Source organism: Camelina sativa, chromosome 9 (assembly GCF_030686135.1).
Source record: "Camelina sativa cultivar CO46 ecotype springtype chromosome 9, ASM3068613v1".
Taxonomy (NCBI): Eukaryota; Viridiplantae; Streptophyta; class Magnoliopsida; order Brassicales; family Brassicaceae; genus Camelina; species Camelina sativa.
This window is the reverse complement of record NC_141888.1, coordinates 31,995,547-32,008,836: the sequence shown is the minus strand read 5'-3', so window position 1 is coordinate 32,008,836 and position 13,290 is coordinate 31,995,547. Positions and strand designations below refer to the sequence as shown.

Below are 13,290 nucleotides of genomic sequence, written 5' to 3'. Positions count from 1 at the left end.
ATGTTTAAACAAATTAACTAATTCGGCCAAAAGAAAATAACAAATTAAATACTGTGAAATTCTCAAATTTTTACTTATTATAAAACTTAATCCATTCAGTCATCTGTCTGAATATATACAAAAAAAAATAAGAGCCGGCCTGAAGAATTAGGAATCCCAAGCGAAAGTTGTTTTTCTTTTTTTGTGAAAGACAAGCAAAAGTTGGTTTCTGGTCGATTATTTTCGTAAGAAGTTGGGCATTAAGTTGGTATAAAACTCACTTTCTCTTGGTACTATATAAGCCCAAAGCCAAGTACAAATAAATTACATATTGCATATGATTTTAAACTATATTGTTTTTGGTAAGAAATAGTGTAACACACACAAATAGATAGTGGTATCGCTCTCGGAAAATGATAGCGAGATAATGGTATATACCGATCCATTCACCATTGTACCACTTCTGTTGAATCGTTTTCTTTTCCTGCTCATCCGATGTATAACCATTTAAATGATACATTTCTTACCGATATGGTGAAGAGGTTGTCAAAGAATTCTGATAATTAGTTTCCTAGCTTAAAATAAAATATATGTGAATCTGATTAGGTCTTAGAACTTCTATATGTAACGGAAACCTGATACTTGACGAGTTTTCTTCAAGAAAAAAAATTGACGATTTTGATTTAATTAGATATCTTTAATTTGATCATGCATGTGATTAAAAAATAACCCAAGTCTTTTTGCAAACCTTTTATCGTTCTTCATTATCGAAATACTAGTCTAGATAATATCTATATTTGGTGGAAAACTTCGTCTTACAAAGAAATGAATTAATTATTTTAAAAAAAAATAAAATAAAGTCAATTAATGTTAAGTAATAGATACATATTCGTATATATCATGTCGATGAATGGTGCGACGTGCTTACACTATACATATTTGCTGTTGAAAGGTTGGCAAGTCCTTTTCTTTTTTTCTTTTGTTCCCAACTTTTTACGTCTTTTAGCTTTTGAAGCTATCCATAGTACTGTATCTCAAATCTCTATATTCTTATGTCCTCTCTAATCAACTTGTTCATGAGTTGATTTTACTAATTATGTACGTTTAACAAATCGATCATGTACATGCGAAGCATATACAGTCAGCATATAATAGATCAATCACTAAATAATAGATAAATCCGATAATTATTATTTTGTGATTTATATTAATAAATCATTATCCATATCAATTAATAAATATATAATATCCCATGAAGGTTCCAAGTTCCAACCATACAATACAACTGCATGCCCCCAAAAGATTCCTTCATGACTTAAATCATTTCATTTGCGTTGTTTTGTTTGTTAAATTATGCTCAACAACTCTTTCCGGAAACAATCATGTTCGAGTTGATTATTAACGAAAACTATATTAAAAAAATGTTTTCAAGAACGTAACCATCTCTAACCAACAACAACTCTTGAACAATACTTTTAACAACTTGCGTTCGAAGCAAGAAACTGCTCCTCCTCCATCATCTTCCTCTATTGATCTTCTTCATATTCTCAAGTTTACTTCAAAAAAATGGCGAGATAGAGAAAACAGAGACGAAAAAACTACAAACTAAGAAAATTCAATGGATTGCTCAATCTGCACCACAATGCCAACTATTTTAAGACCACCAAGGAACACAATATGTGGATCGTGCTACGAAGGGGCTAAAACCACTATCGCGCTGCTCAAGGAGCTTGAGGGCTCGAAAGAAGATCATGACAAATCGACCCATGAGTCCACTGTCAAGAATGGCTCATCTCTTTCTTCTTCTCCTTTGTTTTCTTGTGAGGTAAGCTCCTTATATATCTTTGTAAAGATAATTCAATTTTTGATTATATATCAAAAACATTTATTTATCAGATTTTATGTGAGTTTTGACTATATATATATTCTTTCGAGAATTCCAGCCACAACCATTAGAGAAGGTAATCAAATGGATGAAAAACATGAAAGAAACCGAAGAAGAACAGAAGAAAAGGATAGTCTTCTTGAGCAGCTTTGTTACGGGTTTCAAAGAACAGCTTCATGCTAACATTCTTCTAAAAGCGGGCGATGATGGCCCTCCAATTCCTGCACATAGAGCTTTGCTGGTAATTCCATTGATCCTTTTTACTTATTTTTGTGGCATTAGCTAATTTTTGATATATATATTTATATGTTATAACAATAGTGTGTTGATCAAAATCCATTACTGTTGATAACATTTAACATGTAACAAAAAAAAAATTAACATTTACCTATAAAATCAACCATGCATATTATACTTTGTTTATTAAAGAAGACTTGGGTGATTTCAATATATAGGCTTCAAAATCAGAGATCTTCAAGAACATTCTAGACTCAGACGGATGCAAAAGTGCTCCAGAATACGCCATAACGCTCCAAGAACTTAACTCGGAGCAACTTCAAGCTCTCTTGGAGTTTCTATACACCGGCACATTGGCTTCAGACAAGTTGGAGAAACATGTCTATGCCTTGTTTGTTGCGGCAGATAAGTACATGATTCATTACTTGCAAGAGTTGTGCGAGCAACATATGTTGAGTTCCTTGAACGTCTCTAGCGTTCTCGACGTTCTTGATGTCTCGGATCTTGGTTCGAGCAAGACGCTGAAGGAGGCTTGTCTAGGATTCGTGGTGCGGAACATGGAAGACATCGTTTTCTCGGATAAGTACGAGGCTTTCTCTCAGAAAAACCAGCATCTATGTGTGCAGATCACAAGAGCGTTCTTGATGGAAACGAGAAGCAAGAGAAGTGACTAATTAAATTAGTGAGCTATCAGTGTAATACTGTAGTTGTATGGTTTTTTTTTTTTTTTTTTTTTGTAATAGCTGTTTAATTAATTGATCTGATTTCTCGAAGCTCCGGACCAATTTTACGATGTAAAAAAATGTTTTTTTACAAATGGCCCATATTCAAGCCCACTAACAATGCAAAATAAGCTCATTAAACCACCAACAAGGACCGATTAAACGTTACCTAGCCAAGGTTTTTGAAATCGAATCGACGAAAAGACAAAAAGAGAACAGGAGTAGTGTCCTTTTGAAACTCTAATATGATCAAGCTATACTAGTATTCGCATATTAGTGATGAATTAATTATTTTTGGTGCCACGGAAATTAATTACTTGAGAAATTTGAATAATCAGAGAGACATACAATTGATTTTTTCTCTTTCCGTAATCATATGTCTGACTAAGATCCCTTTTTAAGGTCAAACAAATTTATAAATATCTATAGATACGAATGAAATACTTTTATTTGGGTTATGCATGGCTATCACTCCAGGTCCTGATCGCTTCTGCCACTGCCTGTCTCACTGCTTCAGCATCCATGCTGTCTCCATCATCATTCTGTAAGTAAGTATTCAAAAAACAAAAAGTAAAATAAATATCCTTACATTCGTTAGTAATTATTATTATATAATGATGGCGATGAAGAAGAACTGTGTTTACATGTGATGAACCAATGGCATGCAAGCTAAATGTGTCTGTACATGAAGCCCTAGCTTCAACAACATCAAGTCCAAGATTTTCAAAGCTTTCAAGAACACAAACCAACATGCCTTCCTCATTTTTCCCTGACATTACCTTTATCATGAACCCCTTCTCTAGGGTTTCCACTGTAACCTACCAATATACAATAACCCAAAAATTATTAGTCAATGGTTCTTAATATAAATGAAATCAATGGATACTTTGTATGTTTATACCATAGGATTTGAGTCGGAAGGGTCGCAGAATGTTTGCTCAGACATGTTCTCATTGTTGAGTTTTTCGACTTTTTGCTTAAGCTTTTTGATATATTTTGATGCATCCACTATGATCGATGTTTCACTCTCCTGCAAAACATGCGTTGCATATATATCAGCGATACTGTTTAGTTTGAATAATCAAAATGACAAGTTTAGTCCCTTTTCTCGATGATGCTCTGCCCCTTTATATATGTATCTTTGTTAGAAAAATATATTTAATATGATTAGGAGTGAACCAAGTAATATATATATATTGTTGATCGGAGAAGTAAAATTGAACATAATAAGAAAAAAATTCAAAACATAGATGTTTCATATATAGTTTTTTTTTTTTTACTTTTTCTCAAATCGACTAGCTAGTCAAAATTTAGAGTTTCTTGATACTCGTCAAAGCAGAGTTTCAATACATACCTATATATATATATATATTTAAATATTCATATGACAAAATGTATATATTCAGAAATATATGAACGGAGTAAAGTTTGATCTTTTTTTTTTTGAACAAACAAGTTTGATCTCTCTAATGAATGAAAAGAAAGATAGAGATATCACGTAAGGTTAAATTGGCATGTGGACATATATGAATATGAATGTTCATCTAATGAAATATACACATAAATATAGTAAATATATAAATAGTAGGACTGAATTTAATTTATGATCATAGAAGAATCGAATTGGGTTGGAGTAAATAAAGGTAAGAAAAAAGAATGGTGGAATCTGATTACAGCATGAGAATTAGTGATTGAACGAAGCAAATGAAACTTCTCACGAAGAGAGGAGCCTCTCTTGTGTTCCCTCGAAACCATCTTATATGCTTTAATTGGCTTTTCCTTCTCAATTCCTCTTCGGTTCTCGTCTATGTATATAGAGAAAGTGTATATGAGTGAGAATGATGATGTAGAGATCTGAGTTTCTTCAAAGTCTCTCACATGTCTACCGTGTAGTCTCTATTTATCGCTACGATATGTGATATATACGGACAAATTCGATTGGTATCTCGTGAATTACTTGCTTGCATCTATGTTTAATTACACGATATTCCACACACACACACACACATATATATATATATATATATAATATTATACGTGAGAATATTACTGCATTAATTTAATGTATTTTACTCTTAAAACAACAAAACTTAACTAATGTAAATTGGCATATGCACAGCATAACTTAAGTTGCAAGAATATCCGACAATTCACTAGTCTCAAGATAGGCGTGGATTTTGGTTCAGAATCTCTCGATAATCAATAACACAACTTAATACAGTAAAGTCATCATTTTTAAGATACATACAACTACGATCCAATTGTGAATCGTAAAGATTCAAGTGCATGTTCTTGGTATTCCCTTTTCGATTGAGAATTGATTCTTATGCTTATCATGATCTACAATATTGTGCCGTGATTGGTCATGACCAATTCTCTTCTTGAGTCTACATATAGTATATGGATAAACGAGGAGATCGGCTAGAACTTAAATAGTAATCATATGAGCTCGTGATGGAGGAAGAAATTATATGAGAAATGTTTGTACATATATATATATATATATAAATACTAAATAATTATTAAAAAGAGGAGCATCGAAAGAAGTTAAAGAAGAGGATAAAAGCAAACAGAAGAATGTTAGTTGTGATATTGGAATGCCTCCAAACACTCCTCACGGGGATCTTATGAATACCCTTCTCTCTCTCTGATCACCTATCCACTATCTTCTTGTATATATATATATATATATCCATATATGTACCTTTATATATGTGCATGCATTTGCATATATACATTCCATTTCTTATACCCACAACTTGGTTTTCCTTTCTGTTGGATCATTATCTTATCTGATAGATGTCTTCTTTTTTTGTCACATTGATTTTATTTAAGTACAATCAATTATTCAAAACGTCGAAATTCAAAATGTAGATTAGAATACTTATAAGAGTTGGACTTTTTTGGGGGTTAATGACTTAATGGGTAATAGCATTGCAAACATTAGTTTTACAACTAAGCTAATTAAGGGAACCATTGATTTAATTCATTCAATATAAACCTCTTTGATAAAAAGAAAACCAAATTAAAGTTACACAAGAGTATGCAATATTGTGATGACTGATGAGTATATAAGGGTATAGAATGGTCTATATTCCACAAGGACATATAAGTACCCATCAATTCACGTGTGCCGGTGAATCATCACCACACAAAAAAAAAACACTCTACACAATAGGGAAGCTCTCATTCTTGTCACATATAGACTGATCATAGATATCCCTACCATTTCTCATATACTTCTACTTTTACAGACTGTTTTCTCCTAATTGATTAATTTTTTGATTAGAAACGATAGATTTTTAGGGTTTCAATTGCTCGGGATTTGTCAAAGAAATTGGCACTCACGTGATTTGCACTTCGGGAAGTACACTCACATGCACAAATTCACGATGTAAAAAAAGAAAAACAAAACCTATTAATCTCTAAAGTTGAGAAATAAATGGTGTTGTTGTCATGGAGAGTAGAGAGAAAGGGACGTGAGCGAGAGAGTTTAGACATTAAAAAGTTCATATGCGAAGGAGATTTTGTCTCTTCCCTTATATTCTACTAGAAATATATTTTTGTACTGCTGCGTATTATTTGTGTTTTACTTCGGCTTTGATAGAAGTGGGTATGTGTCCGTCCACACGCTATTGTAAATACAAGATTGAATTTGCATTGTTTGAAGAAAATATAACACTCAAGTTTTTTTTGGGTTAGTAAAACAAATAGGGTTTTCTTTATAGAGGATTAGTTTTGATTTTTGACGCTTACAAAATAAGTCGATTGTACTTTTTAAGTTACAACTATTATAGACGACAAAAATATACAACTATAATGTGTCACAACTACACTATAATTAATTAATCAAGATAACATCAGTCGGTATACACATCGTCTAGAAAAATTGTAAGAATAGAACAATATGCATAGATACTTTTCTAAACAAATGACCACATAGGAAAAAAATGTCACAAAATATTAAGAGTGACAAAATTGCATATGTAGTTTTAAAATAGTATCATACCATTTCTTTTGAAAATTATATGCATGACCATGTGTGTATTAGTCCCTTCGGGGACATCCGATAAAAGACTATGTATGTATTATTTACAAACCGATTATACTAAAAAGGATAATGACACCAGTACACCACCCTCCCAAAAAGGCTCTGTTGGCAGTCAAATTGGTTACTAAAAAAAAAAAAAATCGGGTTAAAAGTGAGAAGTGACCAAGTATCAGAATTAATAGACTATTTCATTTCTTCATATATTATTGTTATGTATATACATCCTTCGATTTTTATTATATAATAAGTATATAAAAACAAAATATAAAAATTGTAAGAAAGTCTCGTGTTCCTGACAGCTCTATATCCTTTGTCTTCTCCTCATATGTATCGTATTCCCTTGTCCGAATCAAATATCATTCCATGACACCTAACTGCATATTTTGATAATTTTATGATTACAACAAAAAACTGAAAAATCTTGTGACCGAAGTAAAAAACAAGAAAAAAAAACTGGAAAATCCAAAACTGCAGAGGCTACTACACAAATACCACGTGTGAAGAGATCATTAGAAGGCTTCCATTGTATTAGGGAAAGGATTCATGCATGTATCTAACTTCGGTAATTTTATCAGTTTAATTACCGCTATATTATATGTTAAACGTACGGTGTTAATCCACATACATATATTCTTGGCTTGCTGCATTGTGACAATTTCTCTCTCGTTTACATGGTAATTAAAAGACAACTCATTAGTTAAAAAAAGAACTCCAAATAAATGTGAATTAGCGCATATGGACTGTAATTGAAGTTTTAGAAAGGACCAAAAGGACAAAAATAAAAACGAAACATATCTTAACAAAGAATGTACAAAAACAAAACCCATTCCATCTGCCCCACTCTCTTGTTCTAAGTGACAAAATTATCATAGAGATTTAGGTCACGGGGGTGGCTTTTGGCTATCAAACATCACTCCTTGTTTTCAAATTGATATATTATATTTTTTACACGTACCATATATGTATTACATGCCTGAAGAAATTCAATATAGATAAATAAATTCTATTAATAGTATTTGGGTTACATGCCATGGTGTTCTTAATTATAAGACAGTACGTCTTTAAACAATCATTATGAATTCCTTTAACAAATATCTCGTCTCATATATAGAGAAAAAAAAAACTAAAAAACTAACGCAGGGATCCATAAAAGTCTCAAGATACAAGCATAAAAGAAGCCCATTAAAATATGTTTCAGGCTCTTTTAGGCCCAAACGTTTCTCTCTAGCCTTTTTTTTTTTTTGCACCGCAGAGAGAGAGAAAGACTGAGCTCATCGAAGAAGCTTTTGTCAAAACCCCAATGAAACACGAACACCTGATGCTTTGGAGTTACATAAGTGAGAGCAAACGATACAGACGCAATCAGAAGACGAAGAAGGTTTCGAGCATTGACAAGTCATGCGGATTCTTGCTGCTCGCCTAGCTAATGTAATTTCCCCAAATCCTTTTACCTTTTCTAAGCGTTTTCTGTGCCTTTCTCGTCATCAATGGTTTAATGGGTCGTCGTCACCGATTCGTCTCTTACCTGAAGTCAAATTTTGCAGCATTTTCGCGGAGGAAGAAACGCGTATCATCCTCGATCTCGGAATTATTCCTCGGTGAACAAGAAAGGTGCCTCCTTTTTCCTTCTCTCCATGCTTCAGTGACTTGTAATAGTATGTGAGTAGATCGTCTCGTGGGCTTAAATTTTGCACTAGAATAAGATTCAGAATGTAGTCATTTTGATTTGGAATCGTGAGGAGATTTTTGGTTCAGTAGTTGTAATTGAAGTCTATACTCACTTCACACTAGTGATGAAGATGAGACTGGTTGCTTTGTTTGATGCATTTGATGAGAGCTTTTTTTTGGTTCAGTAGTTGTAATTGAAGTCCAAAGTGGTTGCTTTGTTTGATGCATTTCTAGTTTAATCGTTTAGATACAATGATAAAGACTAGATCGTAAGAGTATAGGAGGTTCCTGAAGAGTGTGAACTGGACTCAACAGAGAAGTAAAGAGTCTTTAGATTTGGGTGTGTTGACGTCCTTAACTTTTCACTCCATAGTATTGATGAATTCGTAGTTTACTCTTAGATTCAATGATGAGGGAAAGATCCATAAGAGTAGAAGAGAGTGTGGAATTAGACTCTCAACAATGAAGAAAGAAAAAGACCTTTAGATTTGTGTGTGTGTTGTTGATGTTCTTGGCTTTGCTTCTCCATTTTGATTGTAGATGACCTTACATTGGAGGAAGAAGCTGAGAGGAAAATAGGCTGGTGTCTCAAAATTTTCTTTGCTGGGACAGCTACGTATATCGGATACCAGTTTTTCCCTTACTTGGGTATGTGAATCTCTAGTTCGGAACCAGCTTTGTTACATTTTTTAATCTTGAAATCGTTGTTGTATGTATAACTTTACTGACTGTCACTTACTGTCTTAGGTGATAACTTGATTCAGCAATCAATATCGCTTTTACATGTGAAGGATCCCTTGTTTAAGAGAATGGGAGCTTCTAGGCTTTCCCGTTTCGCCATTGATGGTAAGCCCCTCTCTCTAACTCGAATTACTCTCTGATTGTTTGCTGAAAAAGAGAAAGGATTGAATCTTTACTTATTTGGTCTCACCAGTGGTTGAACTTGTTTCTGGCTGTTGTATTGTAATGATTTGGTTTGGTCTTATAAAGATGAAAGGAGAATGAAGGTTGTAGAGATGGGTGGGGCTCAAGAGCTTCTACATATGTTGGGAAGTGCTAAAGATGACAAGACAAGGAAAGAAGCTCTCAAGGCGCTTGCTGCTCTTTCTAAATCAGGCAAGTTTTGTTTTAATCACGTTCTTTTAGTAATTCTTCTACTTCTGCAATTTCATCGATTCATTGGGGTAGAAGAACCTCAGGATTGCTCACTCCTTTAATGTCCTCTTGAGCATGTTTATTTCCCCAAATGCATCTGAATTTTCAACTCTCCTTGACTACAGATGAAGCTGCCAAGTTCCTGGACTCTAATGGAGCACTCTCTATTGTCAAATCGACTCCAGATTCCTTGGAGGATTCAGACATTTCAACATACAAGTCAAACATACTTGAGAAACTAGATGATAAAAACCTCGCTGTGTCTCCCAACTGAGATATTCTTTAGAAAAAAGGATCGTAAGTCTAGGTATCTCCATAGACCGTAGTGCTAAGCTTTTGAAGAACTATATCATTTTGTCTTCCTTTTTTCCATCTTATAGAACTCTTCATTTTTGTTGTTGTTCCGGATGAAAGGAATACATAGTCTGATTCAGATAAATCAAGCTTCAATTCTCAATACTGTCTGATTCATATGTTCTTTGTTCATTCATAATGGTATGCAAGAAGATACGTTTTAAAGAATTGTAACAATTTTATCTTTCCCTGATTCAAGTACATAGCAACAAATATTGCACTTCCTATAGCTATTACATTGCATTTTCTGACAAAACCTATTTCACAAAAAATATAAACATAAATGCTAGCAAAAGAAAGGGAAAGCTAATGACTTTACATATATCTTTGAAGTGATCATAGAGGGGACTGCTTGCAAAACTTTTTTCAACGATTAGTTTGCTGCGAGGCTGTATAAATTTGTCCAAATAGCAATAATGCTAGTAGCAACTGCAAGGACAAGCATTATCGCTGCTACGATCTTCTCTCTTGAAGTCGATACACCATGGACATTCCTGCCATTTCAAAATCCAAAAACAAATTAAATAAGTATTTTGCAGGAAATTTCATCTAAATAAAGGTGTATAGTAAAGATGACAGAGGTGATGTACCTTAGAACAATGGCGGCTGGAAATATAAATGCTATTGAAACAGTGGTGGTTGATCCCAAGAACTGAAAGAAGTACCAAATGTCTGGCACAGCGATTGCAGACAAGAAACAACAAATCAGTAGAGCCAGAGTGAGTCCGACGAATCTTTTAGAGTCATTTGCCAAGGAAGGCTTCTTGGGGAACAAGAGTTCATCTAGATTTGCTCTCAATGAGAAGTTCATGAGAGGAAAGACAAGCATGAGGTGAAGCGCGTAGCTGAGTCTAACAACATCATTGAGAAGAGAACCAATGGAAGAACCAGAGCTCTGGTCAAAGTTCACTAGAATATCTGACATGGTTGCATCTCCAAACAGGAGATACCCGAAGAGTCCAGTGGCGAAGTATATGGCAGCGCACAAGATGACAGAGATCTTAGTTGCTGGGATCACATGTAATGGATCTTTGAGCTCAAATCCAATTGGATGAACTGCATTAATTATTCATCACAACACCAAATTAAGAAACAGGACCAAAAAACAGAGAATGGTGTAAAGAGATAGGTTTCTAACCATTGAAATGAAACGTGAAGGCCGTTACTATAACAGGGGAAGCTGTAAAGAGTTTCCAAAACGATCCTCCATTGTTCAACTCTGGGAACAGTCTTGGATTCTTCGTTTGCCCATTCACTAACGCTGAGATAGCCAGCACGGAGCTAATGACAACAAATAGAACCGCAAGAAGAAACGATACCGCAGAACTAAATGCCAATCTTTCTACATAAGCCATTTACAAAAAAAAAAAACAATCAACAATCTCATACACATGCATAGTTTATAAGATTTCTAAGAACACAAAGATGATAAGAAACTTACCAACACGTCTACACAAGACCAAAGGAAGCAAGACGAAGCAGTAGATAAACAACAAAGCAAAGATTCTCGTGTTCCACCAGTAAGCACCAAACCATTCTTGCAAAACTCCAACATGCTCAGATCCATTATCGTCATTACCCGAAAGCACATCTCCTGAGAGAGAGAGAGAGAGAGAGAGATAAACATAACACAAATATGTTGTTAAGCTCTCAGAACTAGACCTCAACACTAAAGATAGATCCAGATGAGTCTTTACCTATAATAATGGAGAAGATGACCATACATCCAAAAGTAGCAACCATCGTAGCAATCTGTACAGCGACGGATCCTGTTTTCCCAAACGACTCTTTCATAACTCCGGCGTATGTAGTTGATTCTCCGGCGAGTGTTGATTTCATTAAGAATCCAACGGAGATAGTTGAAAGCCAAGCTATGATCGAGATCATCAGAAACGCTGGGATGATTCCGAGAACTTTAAACGCCGCCGGCATTGACATTATTCCGGCTCCGATTATAGTTGTCGACACGTTGAAAACGACGCCGGAGGTAGATGATCCATTCTTCCCAGTCGAAGACGACGAAGAAGAAGAAGAAGGCTCTTGCTTTGGTAAGAGATGAGTTTTGATCTGTGGTGACATTTTTTTTACTAACCGCCGGAGAAACTTAAAAATATTGCCGGCGGGAAGAAGAAGAAGCTTTATCTTTTGGTTGTTGTGTGAGGAAACGGCTTCATATAACACGGTTAGTAATGGAAAGTACAGATATACCCTGGGAGTATTTTTGCCTTCATCGTTTGCCGTTTGGGGGTAAAATAGGGAAAAATGATATTTGACCATTGGGAAACCTGACAGGCTGGTCTATTATCATGTCAGTGAGATCACCCAAATGATCTTCCGTCACGTAGCTGAAAATAAATACGACTATATGTGACTTCCGTCACTTGGAACTCTTCAGGACCAGGACGAATGCATCTAGACGACAAAGTGGCCACGTACAAGTGTGTTTTTACCGTTTCTGATCTCATTTTCTCAGTTTATATAATTTTTATTAAATTTAAGTATATTTATAATAAGCTCCAAAAATATCGTTTTAAAAGTTCGGGGGGGGGGGGGGGGGGGTTTGGGGGCCTGGAGGGTATAATCATTATAATTGGCGGCCACGAAGATGGCTCTCACGTGTTCGTTATGTCGAATGCTTTATTGAAAACGTGATACACGAAACAAAACAGTACTACTAAAGTTTTGTTTTTATATGATCGTCGTTCTCTAGCGCACAGTATCAGGTAGGGCTGGGCAAAATAACCGATAACCAAATAACCGACCGAAACCGAACCGAAAAAAACCAAACCGAACCGAACCGAAATTATTCAAATACCCGAATGGTTAGTAAAAATCTATATCCAAACTAACTGAAACCGAACCGAACCGAACCGACAATTAAATGGTTAACCGAAATATCCGAAAACCTAGAAGATATCAAATATTATATACTTAATATTATGCAAAACTATAAAATAAACTTAAAATATAAATTATTTCTAGATTCAAAACAATTAAATATTTTAAATAATCAATATATGTAAATGTTATTATTTTGAATTTACAAAGTTAAATACTATTTTGTAAAATTGAATCCATATTTTTCCCTTTTTTGTATTTTTGTTATTGTATATTTGGTTAATTTTGGTTATATTCGGTTAGTTTTGGTTATATTTGGTTTATTTGGTTAATGTTAATATAATTTATGTTAGTTATGGTTATTTATTTAAATAACCAAACCGAAACCGAACCGAAAGAAA

At 34.3% G+C, this 13,290-nt stretch overlaps 4 protein-coding genes across 4 annotated transcripts; 2 read left to right on the top strand and 2 right to left on the bottom strand.

Moving 5' to 3' along the window:
* Positions 1-1,253: 1,253 nt before the first annotated feature.
* Positions 1,254-2,874, top strand: LOC104715705 (BTB/POZ domain-containing protein At3g56230-like). The gene is made up of 3 exons (XM_010433089.3): positions 1,254-1,804; positions 1,923-2,105; positions 2,320-2,874. Exons 1-3 carry the CDS (start codon positions 1,598-1,600, stop codon positions 2,773-2,775), a joined length of 846 nt encoding a protein of 281 aa, XP_010431391.2. The 5' UTR covers positions 1,254-1,597; the 3' UTR covers positions 2,776-2,874.
* A 240-nt stretch (positions 2,875-3,114) lies between these two features.
* On the bottom strand, positions 3,115-4,816 carry LOC104712281 (transcription factor bHLH93-like). The gene is made up of 4 exons (XM_010429139.3): positions 4,498-4,816; positions 3,725-3,853; positions 3,468-3,641; positions 3,115-3,365 (listed from the first exon to the last, which is right to left on the bottom strand). Exons 1-4 carry the CDS (start codon positions 4,576-4,578, stop codon positions 3,279-3,281), a joined length of 471 nt encoding a protein of 156 aa, XP_010427441.1. The 5' UTR covers positions 4,579-4,816; the 3' UTR covers positions 3,115-3,278.
* Positions 4,817-7,948: 3,132 nt separating this feature from the next.
* On the top strand, positions 7,949-10,154 carry LOC104712280 (uncharacterized). The gene is made up of 6 exons (XM_010429138.3): positions 7,949-8,302; positions 8,419-8,485; positions 9,083-9,190; positions 9,290-9,388; positions 9,533-9,658; positions 9,823-10,154. The coding sequence occupies exons 1-6, from the start codon at positions 8,273-8,275 to the stop codon at positions 9,969-9,971; spliced, it is 579 nt and encodes a 192-aa protein (XP_010427440.1). The 5' UTR covers positions 7,949-8,272; the 3' UTR covers positions 9,972-10,154.
* A 55-nt stretch (positions 10,155-10,209) lies between these two features.
* On the bottom strand, positions 10,210-12,553 carry LOC104712279 (amino acid transporter AVT6C). Its single transcript, XM_010429137.3, has 5 exons — positions 11,749-12,553; positions 11,493-11,645; positions 11,190-11,393; positions 10,642-11,107; positions 10,210-10,545 (listed from the first exon to the last, which is right to left on the bottom strand). The coding sequence occupies exons 1-5, from the start codon at positions 12,326-12,328 to the stop codon at positions 10,425-10,427; spliced, it is 1,524 nt and encodes a 507-aa protein (XP_010427439.2). The 5' UTR covers positions 12,329-12,553; the 3' UTR covers positions 10,210-10,424.
* Between the last annotated feature and the right edge of the window lie 737 nt (positions 12,554-13,290).